A 16,114-nucleotide genomic window follows, 5' to 3' on the forward strand; every position below is an offset into this window, starting at 1 on the left:
CTCCTTTCATGCATCCTGAGAAGTTTTGAAATGGCCAGTTAAGTTCCCTGACTCGGGTTGCAGAACTAGTGAAATAATGAGAGACTAGACAGAAAAGGAAACTTTAGTTTGGGAGACCAGGTTAAACCACATAGTGAAGAACGTAAAGAAAAGGGAAGAGAGAACCAAAGGGTGATAATTGTGGGGAGAATTCAGTTTGATTTAGTGACTTTGGGGAGACAGGGAGCAGACAAGTGAGAAATTCTAGGGAAGCTGCTGAGAGCAAGGGAATTGAGGAGCAAAGGGAAGAGAATGGAAGTATGGCTGTGGCTTAACATTCTTTAAAAAACAGAAATAAATAATGGCATTCCCTTTTAGTTATTTTTGGCAGTTAGACTGTTCTCTTTACATGCATGTCCCTTCAGAGACTATGCCATGCAGGGTCAGCTCCACGATTTTATTAGCCCCACAGGCTATGAAATCTGGAGCCATTTGGATTGCAGATCTAACTGTCCATTTGTACACTGCTGAGATGAAACTGAAGAAATATCACTTTGAGCAAGTCCCTTAATGTTTCGCAACCTTAATTTCCTCATTCATAAAGTGGAGATCACAACACCCACTTTCAGAGTGGTTATGGAGATTAATTGAGCTAATGTTGCATTAAGGCAAAACCATTCATTCAAGATATCTAATAGAGCATTAAAATGAAACTCTCTGTCTCCATTTAAGCTGGGACGCCCAGGCAATAGATACCAAACACGACCACGTTCCAAGACGTGGTGCTAGATTACCCATCAGAAGTTGCTACGAAAACAGTTTGCTAGAAATTGTTGCTCCAAAAGTAGTTTCTGCAACCTTTAGCCCCTCATCTTCCAGGCAATTATCACAAGATTGAAGTTGAGAAACAGTATTTCTTAGGCAAGAGTAGTCAGAATGTTGTGTTTCCCTACTCTCACCAAGAGGGATAGAAGGAGGATGCTTCCACCTCATGGTTAACTGAGCAACAATTTAGAAAGATTGACTAGTGTTCCTAGGATTGGGGTTGCATAGTGTACTGAGGTCTGAGATATACCTGGGGAAGTCTTTGAGAGACAATGGCTTCAGCTAGTTTGGAGTTGCCTATACTCAGAATTCCTTAGGTCAAAGGATGTGTGGGTGTTTCCCATAGATAAGTTGTTAGCCTATGGGAAAGGTAGACCTTAAAGGGATTCTGCCCAAGAGAACACCACCTAACTTTGGGTTATGGGCATGGTTGGCTCCTCCTATATTAACAAACTTAGGTCAGAAAAAGTCTCTTCTAATTCAGCAATGAAAAGACAGCCCAATTTTAAAAATGGGCAAAGGATTTGCATGAACATTTCTCCAAAGAAGATATGCAAATGGCCAGGAAACACATGAAAAGATTCTCAGTATCATTAGTCACCAGGGAAATGCAAATCAAAACCATAATGACATACCACTTCACACTTACTAGTAAGGTAAAATTAAAAAGACCGACAAAAACAAGTGGTTTCAAGATGGTGGAGAAGTTGGAATCTTCATGTATTTCTTGTGTGAACGTAAAATGGTGCAGCCACTTTGGAAAACAATTTGGCAGGTCCTCAAAATATTAAGTATGATATTACTTATTACATATGACTCAGCAGTTTCACCTAGGTATCTACCCAAGAGAAATAAAAACACACAACCACACAAAAACTTGCACAAGAAAGTTCATAGAATTATTCATAATAATTAAGAAGTGGAAACAACTCAAATGGATAAACAAAAGATATTATAGCCATACAATGAAATATTTTCTGACCATAAAAAGGGAATGAAGTAAAAACCTGCTAAAACATGGACAAAACTTGAAAGCAGCCAGACACAAAAGCTCATGTATTGTAGGATTCCATTTATATGAAATGTCCAGAATAGACAAATCCACAGAGACAAAAAGTAGATTAGTGGCTGCTTAGGGCTGGAAAGTGATTGCAAATGGATATGGGGTTTTCATGGAGGGTGGTGAAAATATTCTGAAACCAGATGGCAGCGATGATTGTACAACTCTGTATTTTATAAAACCCACGGAACTGTACACTTAAATGGGCGAATTTTATAGTATGTGAATTATATCTCAATGAAGCTGACTTTTAAAAAAAATAATTTACACACAAGTGCAAAAACATCAATAATTAGCACAAATTGTCCTGATAAAATAGAAGTATGATGACTAGTAAGTACTTTATGGCTCACTGGTATTTTGTAAACCCTGCCTCAGGGCACACAACAGTCAAAATTCAGGTTCAAGGCAGTATCACAGGTCAAGACAAGTTAGGACATCAGAAGTATGGAGTTGGAACAGGCTAGTAAGGTGAAGGGGAACATCCTAGAACCAGGCACAGCCAGAACTGGAGGGAACTGGGCCACTTGTGGGGAGTCAACAGTCTAGTTTAGAGTTTTCAAGGGAGCTTGGCAAACTCAGGCTAGATTGAAGCTGTTGTTGTTATGGGAGGAAGAGATGGGAGAGACGGCTTCAGTTTCATGCAGATCCTGTCTTAAATAGGAGGTATTTCTACAAAATTAAAATCACACTGAGAAAGGTTTAGGACAAAATACCTTTGGCCTTAGTGATTATAAAATGTTAAATCTCAAAGGCCTTACATAATCGGTACAGAAAGTTATAATATATTGGGTGGTCAGTTCTAGCTCTGAATTATCAGTGAGGCTGGACTCAACTTCATATTTATGGTCATTCTGGATGAAGTAACCCACATGAATTTCCATTCCCGGGGCGCTTATAAACCAAACCCAAGAAGCTTGCTCAGGACTCTCTTCTGTTTATCTTCTCCATTAGTTTCTAACACAGAAGGAATATGTTTTTTCAATGATAATCCAGTTGCTCAAACTGAAAACAAAATTTGGTCTTAGATAACAATTATCTTTATCTTTAGGATCAGTGCTTGCTTCAGGAGGGAGCATAGAATAAAACAAAGCTAATAGATTTTAAAATCTGATCATATCTGACATTTTCTAGCTGTGTGACCTTAGGCAGGTCTAGACGTTCTCTGCTCTTCATCTAAAAAATGGAATTAGTAACACCTACCTTTCAGGTTAGGAGGTTGAGGACTAATGATAATGTATGTATTTTCCCTGGCAATTAGGAGGGGCTCATAAATGATGGTTTTAATTATCAAGTCATTGAGAATTCTACCATAGTTAATGCAAATTTAAGTTTTTAGACATTCTTTGTAAGCTAGTCATTGCTTTTTTCCACTCTTTCCTGTCTTAATGTGTAATATTCCAGGTTTAGTTACTATTATATCAATTAACATTTGTTATGATATTTCTCTGGTATAATAGTGACATGTTGGATTTCCCTTACATTTCTTAGTATTATATTATAGTCCTCTGAATCGAAGATGCCATCTGTTTTAAGATACATTTAGGGACTAAAATATGAAATAAAGAGCACTTTAGAATCCGTGAAACATAGTCACCCCTTTCTACATTTGGACCCATAGACTGTTACTGATCCAGTTAAGAGGCTGCTCAAAGTCTGATACATGTTAGTTCCTTCCTCCCAGATGACCAGATCACTTAAGAGTCAGGCTCCTCTTTTCCAGCTAACCTTCTGCCTAATACTCTGAAACCCTCATACCTAATATGATGTCATATCGTAAACACATATTACATTAGTTTTTTTCAAACTCAGAAAGAACGGCTTTACTCCCAGTAAGGAGGATTGCACAGGTACAAGCTATTGACAAATTAGGCAACCCTGGTACACAGAATGGATTCAGAGTCCATGCCATGCATGCTTTCCCCCAGGCTAGAGGGCAGCCTGAATCAACATGTCACTGAACCAGTGATTACCCCATTGGAAGCAGGGTTAATGGGGGCATGAGGAAGAGCCTGGGTTTCTGGAATTCCAGTTAGTCATTTCCAGCCCTGTTGAAAAGTCAACAAAATGTAAGTGCAGAGGAGACAGTTCATTTTTTGTTACTGCTCTTTATCATGTGTTTAACACCTGTTATATATCTAGTACAGGCGAAGGACTGGGAATCCAGAAACAAATAAGATGTTGTCCCTCGTCTTCAGAGCCTTATGCTTTAATCATGGAAAAACCCAAAATTACAACATAATGCTGTGTTTGTAGAGAAGTATGCACAGAACTTTCTCTGTGGAAACACAAGAGACAGACAACTGCAATCAGACCAGGGGTAAGTGGTAGGAAAGTTTTAGAGAAAATGACGCCTGTGCTTGGTTTTGAAATACAAATAGGAGTCGGCTAGCTTCCAAATGGAAGAAGGAGAGTTGTTTAAAAACTCTTTTCATGTTGGTGTATTTTACCATAAGTTTTAACAACTGGAGGAGAAAAAAAATGCAGAGGCCTTTGAAAGACTGCACGTTTTTTGGCAGGGCCAGAAGGAAGGAAGGAAGGGTGTTGGGAAAAAGGCGATCTGATGCTGGAAAGACAGGGATCGCCAGGTCCTGGAGGGCCTGGCTGCGGGGAAACACATGTTTGGATTTAACGGAGGAGAACGGAAAACCAATAAAGGGTCTGAAGGGTGGGAGGGAGGGGCTCGCGCGGGACGTGACGCGGCTGCGCTGAAGGCAGACCTCGCCGGCTGCCGCGGGAGCGGGGAGTTCCGGGCAGGAGGGCTGCTCCAGGCAGGGCTGAAAGAGAGCAGAGCGAGGCCGTGGCGGTGCGGGAGAGGAGCAGGAAGCCGCTGCGAGGATCAGCAAGAAAACAACGGAGAGGGCTTCAAGGCTGAGGGAACGCGGGAGATGAGCGAGAAGGGAGACTTCAGAATGGCTCCCATGTTTCCGCCTTGGGCAACAGGTGGTGCCATTTCCCAAGGAGAGCTGCTCTGGGGAAGCCGGGCTGCCTCTGACGGCCCTGAGGATGCGGCAAAGGCGGGAGGCGTCCTAGCAAGGCAGTAAGAAAATTCTAAATACAACTGACATGTGCATCGCGCTTTACAGTTTACACAAAACTGTTACGGAAAAGTGAGACGTGACTGGAGCAGACTGTGTACTGGGGGGCGGGTTCTGAGGGAAGTTTATCTGCTCGGTAGGAGCAACCTGTTTATAGAGAGAGCAATGAACATCCAACCTTGGAGGTCCGGCTTGAGTCCCCAAATGGAGGAAACCCCAGAAAAGCTGCATTTAGAGGCAAGAGTATTCAAATATTTCGTCTGGCAAATTCCACTTAAAGTTAGTGGGGAAAGGGCATTTTGAATTCACTTCCAACTCTGGAAACCAACTGAAAGCAAAATAAAAGAGCAAAAGATGAAAAATATATGTCCACCTTCAATTCAACAGGGGAAAAGTTATAAAACAAAACTATGAAGAATGACTGCCAAATGAAGAAAATTTTGACCTAAAATATAGGAGAACACAGAGCCAACACATCTCTGCACAGACTCTGGGAAAGAGATCAATTTACCAAAAATTAAGTGTCATGCTCCTGAGAAGTACATCCAGTGATCTGTGGGTACGCAACAAGGTCTAAGATCTGACTAACGGTGGGTCAGAGATGGTCAGTGTTCTTCAATATCTGCCCTCTCTTCTCATTGTAAGAGAATTTCTGGTTTTTCTTCAATCAAGTATTGTTGATTTACAAGGTTGTGTTAGTTTTAGGTGTACAGGAAAATGATTCGGTTATATCTATATTCTTTTTCAGATAAGTTTTCATTATAGGTCGTTACAGAATATTTAATATAGTTCCATGTGCTGTATGAGACCCTCTGATTTTCAGCTGAACACAAGGCTGGCTGAGATTGAGACTACATTTTTCAGCTTCCATTACATTTGGGCACGACCACGTGACTGCCTTCCAGCCTGTGAGATGTAAGTCAGAGCCATGTTTAAAACTGTGGAACGTTTGTTTTTGTCTTTATTTTTGTAAGCAGTTTTGTTGAGATAGAATGCACAAACCACATATAAATGGAATCATGCAATGTGTGTTTTTTATGACTGGTTTCTCTCATTTAGCATAACGTTTTCAAGGTTCACCCATGTCTCAGCATGGATCAGTACTCCGTTTTTTTTGTTTGTTTGTTTTTTACTGCTGAATATGTATCTAGCACATTCCATTTATCCATTTGCATCAGCAGGGTGTGAGCGTGGGAAGTTTGATTTTGAAGAAAGAAGGTACGCTCCTTCCTGGTGGCTGGAATGTGACCGTGACAATGAGGCTGGAACATCTGTCTGGACGATAAGGTAAATGTATGTTGAGACAAGTAGAGCGACAAGCTAGGAAGAGCCTGGGCCATTTGATGAGCACAACACTGATCTTGAACCGCTTGCTTCCAGGCTCCATTTATGTGAGAAAGAAGTAAAGCTCCAATCATTTGGCATTTTCTATCTAATCCTAAAGGATATAGGGTGTTAGGGGCAGGGAACATTAATAAAAAATCAGAGAGTACAGAGAAAGACTTTCAGGAAGTCAGAAAAGCAGGGAGGTGGGAAAAGGAAGAGTTCAGAAAGAAAAGTAAAAGAAAAGAAGAAAAGCATCACAGAGCTCAGTACAGCCTTGGAGCACCAGGAGGAGCACACGACTTTTTAGAAGAGACACTGACAGCTTTGATTTTGTGGCAGGTTTTGACAAGTAAATGAAACTTACTGCAAAGGCTGGATGAATGCACTTTGGAAAGGCATCAACCTAATTCCATGGAAAAATAAATTTCTTTTAAGTTTGAATTATATTTCTGTTGAGATCTTTTTCCTTCTCTACAAATGTGTTTGAAAAAACATGGCAACATACTCACCATTCCTTAATGATTTCTGTTTTTTTTCTTTAGAGCCATTAGTTGACTAGTATTTCATCTTGCGAAGAGACATTTTTCTAAAGGTAAGTGATTCCTTCAACTTTATTTCAACTTCTTTTTCTTCTGTTAAATGTAAGATATGTTCAGTATAGTAACTTTTAATTTTACAAGCATAAAGACTACGATCCTTTTTTTAAAAAAATTATTTACTGATCCTATCTGCAGATTCATTCTTTAACAATTATTTCGTGAGCAACTCGTATGTGTTCTACATTATCTGGAGCATTGAGGACAAAGTGGTGAAAAAAAAAGACAGTAATCCTTGTCTTCATACAGCTTACATGTTAGTGGTGAATACAGACCAAAAAAGGAACAATTATATGGTGTGCCTTTAGATAATGATAAGTATTATAAGAACTAAGTTAAGAAATAGAGAATGATAAGGGGGGTAGCAGCCAGGGACTAGTTTAGGTGGGAATGTCAGGGCCAGTGACCCTAAGGTGGTGATATTTGAGTGTGTACTTAAGTGATGCAAAGGGAAAAGTCATGCAAAGATTTAAGAAAAGAGCATTCCAGGCAGGGGAAGTAGCAAGTGTATAGGCTCTGGGGTATAAATAAGCTTGATAGGTTCAAGAAATAAAAAGGATTTTGTGACTATTACTTACTGGACTTTTGTATCATTGCAAGAATTTTTTATTTTAAGCATGATGGGAAATCACTGAAATGTTTTGAGTCAGAAAGTAATTTGATTTATGTTTTTAAAACATTCTGGCTACTTTATAGGGAATAAAACGAGTAGGCCAAAAAAAAAAAAAAAAAAAAAAAGCAGGGGGGTTGGTGGCGGGACGGAGAATATTAGAGGAGGCTACTGTCTTATCAAACAAGAAATCTATGGCTGTTGTTACCATCGAAGCAAGAAATATATGGTCATTTGTGGACTAAGATGACAGTGGTCAAGGAGAGAGAAATAATTTCCAGACTAATTTTCAAAGCAGTCTCTGTAACTTGCTGATATGGAGAATGAGATAAAGAGAGGGACTGTGGATGAGTCCCAGGTTTTGGCCTAAGAAATTGGATTAAGGCTGGTAACATTTGCCAGAACAGATGTTAAGAGTCATTGCAGTAAGACTGATTGTTACGAGCTGGTAACAGTGGTTATTTCTAGCTATGGGGTACAGGGGTGATATCTTAATTTGTTTATCCTTATACTTTTCTATGTATAACAAATGTATTTCATTTTTACATAAGCATATGAGGTTATTTTTTAAAAGAATCATTTTTCAGGTACCCTTAAGAATGAGAAGTCAGATTGGAGACGGTTTTCATGATGCAACTAGGCCCACATGACAGAGCATCCCAGTGTTGGGGAAAGTGCCAGACTTTGGAGTCAGAAAGTTAATTTAATCTCTAGATTTTCCAACTATAAGTTATATGATCTGAGAAAATCATTTAAATTTTCAGGGTCCTCATATATGTAAATGGAATACAACAGTCTCTCAAGAAAGACTGAGGTGAATGTCAAATGGGATCATGTGGGTAAAAGCACTTAATGATTCAGTCATTCACTCACTCAGCAAGTATTTAGTGAGAACGTCTCCATGCCAGGTTCTAGTCTAGTTGCTGGAGACAACTCAGAAAATAAAAGAGATCAATTCTCTGCCCACAAGGTGCTTATATTTTTATAGGGAGAGAAGACAATAAACAGACAATTATATATACAATATACAGTATGTCAGGTGGCAATAAGTGCTTTGAAGAAATAAGAATAAGTGCAGGGCAAGGTGGAAGGGGAAGCTGGGGACAGGATTGGTTTCTCTTTATCCAGTTGACCCATCATCCTTTGGTGCCATTTGTGGACACCCGTTTGTATCTGTAAAGCTCTGCTCTGGCTCCAGGGACTGGAGAAGGGTGGGTGCCCTTAGGCTGGGGTACCTATTAGGAATCCTCGTGGAGGTGTGAAATACATGGAAGTAGGCAGGTGGAAGTACAGTTCTGGGGTTCAGAGAAGTAGAAGCTATAAATTTGAGTCATCAGCTTGTAGTGGGATTTGTGAATGAGATCATCTGGAATTCAGTGCAGGTACAGAGAAGAAATTCAAGAACAGAGCCTAGCATACTCCAGCAGGGTCAGAGTGATAAGGAGGAATCAATACTCTTTCATCTCAAAACTCTCCCCAAACACACATTCCTCCACCGTTTTTATCTGGTTAACCTCTTGTTCAGATCTCAGATCTCAGTTTGTACATTGCTTCCTTCATTTTAAAATTTATCCAGCACATTGTACTGGGATTTAGGGAATGGTAAGTAAGGTAAGTTAGTCTTGGCCCTCAATGAGTTTATCTTCTAACGGGAGAGACAGCCAGTAGACAATAAACAATTAAATAAGTAAATGAGATAATTACAGACTGATAAGTCAGATATTCTGATTGAAATAAGCAGGGGATAAGACCAGGTGTAATCAGGGGAATCCTCTTTAGATGAGGTATCTGGGGAAAGTCTCCACATGTAGTTGACCATTGTGCTAGTATCAGAAGTATAAGATGAGCTGGGGGAAGAACATTCCAGGCAAAGAATTGGAAGATCTGTCCTGTAGACTGACTTTTCTTACTCCATGCTTGGCCAGGTTCCCTTTGCCCTACACACTCTCCTATCATTTAAACCCAAATATCTATCAGAGAGACATTGCTAATTTGAATTGAGCTGGACTCTCGGTTCATTTATAGGTCCAGTCGACTAGTAATTTATTAAGCAGGCTTAAATTACATTGAGACTGCTCTGCAGAAGTTCAGAGTTACTACTGGAGGATAGTAAGAACTTTTAAAACTAAGATAGCTGGAGGTGTGGGTTGGGAAAGTTGGTTAAACATTTGCCTAAACAAAGTCCTGCAGGGCTGGCTTCCCAAGATTTGAGTCAAGACCTTAGGGGGATATCAGACAAGTGAGCTTTCTGCTCCAGCCTTCTCTGACCCCCAGGAGCCCCAGCTCCATCCAAGACTTAAGGTATTAGGGAGTGTATTCATTTCCTATTGTGGGTAAAAAATATCACAAGTGTAGTGGCTTACCACAACCCCAATTCATTATAGTACTGGAGATGGCAAGTCTGAAATGGGTCTCATTGGACTAAAATCAAGGTTTGGCAAGGCTGCATTCCTTCCTAGAGGCTCTAGGGGAGAATGTGCCTCGGGGGCTTTTGCGGTTTTAGAGGCTGCCTGCATTCCTTGGCTCATGGCCCCTTTCTCCATCTTCAAAGACAGCAATGGCCCACTGAGCCTTTCTCACATCTCATCACTCTGACCCTCCTGCCTTCCTCTCTCACTTATAAGGACATTTGTGACTATGCTGGGCCCACCTGGATAATCCCTCCATCTCAAGATGAGCTGATTAGCAACTGTAATTCCATCCGCAAACTTCCTTCTCCCTTGCCATGTAACATAACGTATTCACAGGTTCCAGGGATTAGAATGTGGACACTGTGGGGGGCCACTATTACACCTACCACAGGAGGCTACAGGACTCTCTGATCTGGTTCAACTCCCACACATCCTCCAGTAAGCCCTCCCTGACCCTTCAAAATTAGTATAGGTGACCCTGCTTGGTGGCCCATGTGGCTACGTCCACCGCTCTTCCCCCAGTGTTGTGCTTGTTCTCTTGTCTGTATCTTTGAGAATAGTAACTGCCTTTTTCATTGTTCAAAATCTTTTCACTAGAATGTGAGCACCACATAGTCAGGGATCTTTGCTGGTTTTCTTCAATATCAAAAATAATAAAGTAAAGCCTTTAGTCTTTAGTAGTAGAGGCTTTATACACATACACACACACACTCACATACATGTATGTATGCATGTATATATTTGTTGAATGAATGAATGGTGTCCCCATCACCTAGCCTGGTCTTTAGCACAAGAGTAGATAGATGCTTAGCGCTGCTGCTGCTACTACTAATACTGCTAATAATATTTATTAAGCCCTGACTGTGTGCCAAGCACCAGGCAGGTCTTCATGCATTATCAAACTATATCATATACTTGAAAATTGCTAAGAGAGTAGATTTTATATTTTCTCATCACACACACACACACACACACACACAGATAAGTACGTGAGCTGATGGAGGTGTTAATTAACCCTAGTGTGGTAGTAATCATTCTGCACTATATACATGTATTAAATCATCACGTTGTATACCTTAAATATACACAATGTTTATGTCAATAACATCTCAATGAAGCTGGAAAAAATTTTTAAATATCATATCCCCCTGGCACTCAAGTTCCTTGTACTTCTAGTTGCTTTGAGAGGCTTGTATGCCCTCTGGCTTCAAGGCATCAACTCTGGCACCCTATGTGCAATTCCAGGGAAGGAGTGCCAATCTCAACCCTGATTGATATCCCCTGTTTACAACAACCCAAAGTTCACAGGCAGGGAGGGTACATCCCCCTCCTGGAGAGTGGATGTCATCTGTTTGGCATAAGTGAGGTCACCATAAGAACTGTAGGCACATTTGCCAGAGAAATGGGAATTCTTCTGCAGAGGAACAATTTGGGCTTATCTGGGGATCACTAAGCCAAGCCTTCAGTAGTGATAGATATTATCCTGTCGACAAAAATTCAGTTCACTATCAAGTTAAGAAGAAAAAAATGGAATTTTATTCAAGCCAAACTGAGGATTATACCCCAGAAAGCAGATTCTTAGAAAGCTCTGAGAACTGCTCTGCCTGTTAGAAGTCAAAGGCACAGTCATATACATTTTCAAGACAAAGGATCATATATCCAAGTGACATACTGATATTTTACATAAAGCTCACCAGGGAGACATAGTGCAAGTCAGCACGTGCACAGCGAGCAGTGAGCCACCATGGTCCCCTATAGAGCTGGGAAGAACACTATTCTTTAAGAAGTTTCATTGCTAGTATCAGAAGAAAGAAAAAAAATTGATCTTTATGGTAAAGCAGGCCCATCTTTGAGGAGCTCTGGTTAATGTGTAATGCAGATGCACACTGTGCAGTAGGGAGAGAGGGAGGAGGTCCAACAAACACACAGAGAGAATTTTGTTTCATTTTTTCTTGTCCTGCCTTAAAATATAAATTTTATTTCATCAGTCCTAGATCAGGGGCTTAATAAGTAACAGCATTGGTGATGCCCTTCTGGCCTTCTCTCTTGATGCCTGCCCTTGCCACCTGGGGTGGTAGGAGCGCATCAGAAAGTTACGGCGTTTTAGCAGTGGGTATAAAATCCTGGGGTTATTACTCTGTGGTGCTGCCAGTTTGGTACTTATCTTGGGCCAACCCTCTGGACCATCTTTGGGCCAGACTGGCCTGACTATAGTTTGTTCCCAAGAGGGAATAGCTGTCTTTACTGACAGGTTATGAAAGCATAGGATTTCCTTAGGAAAGTTTGCTGAAGGCAGAGCAGCGGGATGCAAGAGGAAAAGTCAGTAATGGGTCTGTTCGTTCATTCATTCAGCCCATGTGCACCTGTTCCAGGCTCTGTGCTGAGGCTGATGACCATCCTGGGGGCAGGAACACCCACAGGGCTGTGCTCTATCTGAACATCTGACACCTAGCACAGTGATAAATGCATAACAGGCAAAGTAATAAGATTGAAGATACAAAGACTGATGGTAACAGCAGTTGCAGGGGGACATGAGGAAGACCCAGGGCTTGGAGCTGGGTTAAGCTACCTGGGGAAACAGCATAAGCAAAAGCAGGAAGGCAGACGATGAGGACATGCTCAGAAGATAGTAGGCAGTGTGGTGGGGCTGTACTGGAGTGAGGTCACAATTGAACCCCAAAGGAATGACTTGGCAGCCAGGCTGAGGCATTTAGATTTTACACTACAGTGCATGAAGATCCCCTGAAACTTTGTTTCAAAAAAAATGTATTGAAGTATCTTTTACATACCATAAAATTTACCCATTTTAAGTGTACAATTTAATGATTGCTAGTCAATTTACAGAGTTGTGCAACCATCACCATCACCGAGTTTTAGGACATCCTCCTCATCCAACAAGATTCCACGTGCCCTTTTACAGTGAAACTCCATCCCCACCCCCAGTCCTAGGTAGTCACTATTTTACTTCCTGTCTCTCTAGGTTTACTTTTTTACATGACATTTCATATAAGTGGAATCATACAATAAGTAAGTAGATTTTCTGTGTTGAATCCTTTCACTTAGCACAGTATTTTTGAAGTCCATCCATGTGGAAGCATATATTAGTATTTTATTTCTTTCTATTGCTGAATAGTGTTCAATTGTATAGATATACCACATTTTATTTATCCATCAGTTGATGGACATATGGGTAGTTTCCACTTTTGGGCTCTTATGAATAATGCTGCTATGAACTGTCTTGTGTAGGAGTCTTGTTCTGTTGGGTAGGTACCCAGGAATTGTTGTGCTGTCTGGTAGATTTATAGTTAACTTTTGGGGGGCTGTGCTTAATTATTTTTATTTCTTTTTTCAAAAGTAGCTTTACTGAGATGTAATTTGTATACCATAAATTCATCTGCTTCACATTTACAATTCAGTGAATTTTAGTATATTTACAGAGTTGTACAAGCGCCACAATCTAATTTTAGAACACTTCCATCACCCTAAGAAGAAATCTAGTGCCCATTTATAGTCACTCTGCATTTCTACTCCCAGACCCAGCCAACCTCTAATTTCCTTTCTATTTCTATGTTTGTCTTTTCTAAACATTTCATATGAATTAGATCATATAATATGTGGTCTTTTGTGTGTGACTTCTTCAAAAGAGCATATTTTTAAGGTTCATCCACGTTGTACACTGTATCAGTGCTTCACTCCTTTTCATTGTCAAATGATATTCCATTATATGGACATGCCATGTTTGTTTATCCATTCACCAGTTTATGGACATTTAGATTGTTTCCACTTTTCATTTCTTGTAAATAATACTGCTGTGAACATTCACATACTAGTTTTTGTGTGGACGTCTGTTTTTCATTTCTCTTGGGTAGATACCTAAGCGTGAAACTGCTAGGTTGTATAGTAAGTATATTTTTAAACTTTTAAGAAACTGCAAAACCATTTTCCAAAGTGGCTGCATCATTTATGTTCTCATTGGCAATGTATGAGGGTTCTAGTTTCTCCTTATTCTCACCAACATTTGTTGTTGTGTCTTTTTCATTGTAACCATTCCAGTGGATGTGATGTGATATTTCATTGTGGTTTTAAGGTGCATTTCCTTAATGATCAATCGTCTTGAACATCTTTAATGTGCTTATTAGTCATTCATGTATCTACTTTAGCAAAATGTGTATTCAAATATTTTGCCCACTTATAAATTGGGGGTTTTGTTTTATTATTGGATTGTAAGAGTTCTTGATTTATTCTGGATGTATTATCAGATATATGATTGGCAATGGTTTTCTCCCAACCTGTGTCTCTTCATCTTCTCAGTGGTATCTGATGAAAGATTTTTGAGGAGAAAAGGGACAAGACAGAGCTATGCTTCAGAAAGATAGGGTGTAGGGTGGATGGAAAGGACAGAGTACTCTGTTTTACTACCCTTACCTACATTGTAATAGAGGGAACAAGGATAGGCAAAGTTTCTCAAAATTCTCTGGGAGTCAAAGGGTTATAAGCAGCTATTTATTGAAGCCCGTTTACTGTCCAGTTAATCAGTAACCCAGAATCAGTGAAACTACCCAATCTGGGGAAGTGCAAAAACCTTTCAAAAGGTTTTCGTGGATTAGGAGAGGCAGAGAAATGGGGGAGGGGAAATAAATGGCTATTCCTGAGCTCCGTAAATAATCTCCGGCTGCGGAGGGCATTGCTGAACTTTCTTCCCAGGTGCCGTCACACTGGTGTTTGTTTACTGGCGGGAAACTAGGAAGAGCTGGTTCTTGGCCCTTGGATTTTGACTGGTTACTGGGAGAAGTGGGGCCCATTTTAGTGAGTCTCCGAAAAAGCCCAGCAAGATGCCACATCTGTTCTCAATCTTCCTCCACCTCCTTTTCTTCAAGTTGGTTGCCCCGGTGACCTTTCGCCACCACCGCTACGATGAGCTGGTGCGGATGCTGTACAAGGTGCACAACGAATGCCCCTACATCACGCGGGTTTACAGCATCGGCCGCAGCGTGAAGGGGAGACACCTCTACGTGCTGGAATTCAGCGACTACCCTGGAACCCACGAGCCCCGTAAGCCTTGAGCATGTCTTAGAGTGTGTGGGGCAGGACCCTTCCCTTACAAATCCAGTAATGGGGGTGGTTTCTGGGGAGGTCCGTGGATCCCTTCACTCATAAAGTATCACCAGCTTCTCAGCCTGTGCTAAGAATTTCCTTGCTTGGCCCTCAAACTGCCCCTGCCTCTGGGGAGTTGCAGTCCCAATTCAGGCTCCAGTCTGTCCCTCATTTTTGGGTTCTGTTTGCTCAAGACCTTAATGGTAAAGGGGGAGGTATAGCTCAAGTGGTAGAGTGCATGCTTAGCATGCACGAGGTCCCGGATTCAATCCGCAGTACCTCCTCTAGAAATAATAAACTAATTAATTAATTACCTCCCCCCACCAAAAACAAACAAACAAACAAACAAAAAAACCCCAAAGACCTTAATGGTAAAAGATGAGTCTTCTTCCCTGCTCTCATCCCATTCCCAAGCCTTCCCTCCCACTGCCCTTCCTTCTCCCTTGCTCTTGCTGTTCTGTCTTTTCCTAGCCAATGTCTTGGGAGAAACAATTAGCCCTTCTAGTTGTGGGAACTTAGGAGAGTTTGGGGATATCTCTTTGGGGGATGACAGTGTGATATCAGTACGGGATCCTGGAGCAAGTTTGAGGCATGGGGTATTAATTTTATGCATTGGATTATTTTTGTTAGTTTGTTTTTATTGTAAAAGCAATCCATGTTTGGATTAAAATAGCAACTAGAGGGAATAGGGTATAGCTCAAGTGGTAAGAGTACGTGCTGAGCATGCATGAGGACCTGGGTTCAATCCCCAGTACCTCCTCTAAGAAAATAAATAAATAAATAAATAAACCTAATTACCTCTCCCCACCAAAAATAAAAAATAGAAATTAGAAAAGAAAAAAAAAAAAACCTCACCCATAACTGCACCACTCACAGATGACCATTGTTAACATATTGATGTGTATCCTTCCAGACTTTTTTCTATGCATGGTAAAGTCACGTCCCCTTATTCACACACATTGTTTTTAATAAAAATGAAATCACACTATAACTACTTTTCTCATTTCATAGTCTTATATGAATAGCATCCATTCATTCCTTTCATTCATTCCTTAATTATTCCACAAATGTTACTGAGTATCTACTCGATGCAGGCACTTTGGTAGACTCTGAATGTACAACAGAGAATAAAATAAAGACCCTGCCCTCAGGGCCTTAATTCTAGTGGGGTAAGA

At 40.6% G+C, this 16,114-nt stretch overlaps 1 protein-coding gene across 6 annotated transcripts in view; it reads left to right on the forward strand.

Moving 5' to 3' along the window:
* Nucleotides 1–3,998: 3,998 nt before the first annotated feature.
* The window catches only part of CPN1 (carboxypeptidase N subunit 1), a 33,917-nt gene continuing 21,801 nt past the window's right edge, over nt 3,999–16,114 (forward strand). Inside the window, exons 1-6 of one of the 6 annotated variants that reach the window (XM_074373776.1) lie at nt 3,999–4,184; nt 5,290–5,542; nt 5,651–5,817; nt 6,084–6,189; nt 6,771–6,820; nt 14,723–14,897. In XM_074373776.1, coding sequence (XP_074229877.1) covers nt 14,774–14,897 — 124 coding nt within the window. In that variant the 5' untranslated portion in view covers nt 3,999–4,184; nt 5,290–5,542; nt 5,651–5,817; ... (1 more) ...; nt 6,771–6,820; nt 14,723–14,773. Of the gene's footprint in view, nt 4,185–4,581; nt 5,543–5,650; nt 5,818–6,080; nt 6,190–6,770; nt 6,821–14,424; nt 14,898–16,114 lie in introns of those variants that run through there. The other 5 variants (XM_074373777.1, XM_074373775.1, XM_074373774.1 and 2 more) reach the window with 5 other exon arrangements.

Source organism: Camelus bactrianus, chromosome 11 (genome assembly GCF_048773025.1).
Source record: "Camelus bactrianus isolate YW-2024 breed Bactrian camel chromosome 11, ASM4877302v1, whole genome shotgun sequence".
Taxonomy (NCBI): domain Eukaryota; kingdom Metazoa; phylum Chordata; class Mammalia; order Artiodactyla; family Camelidae; genus Camelus; species Camelus bactrianus.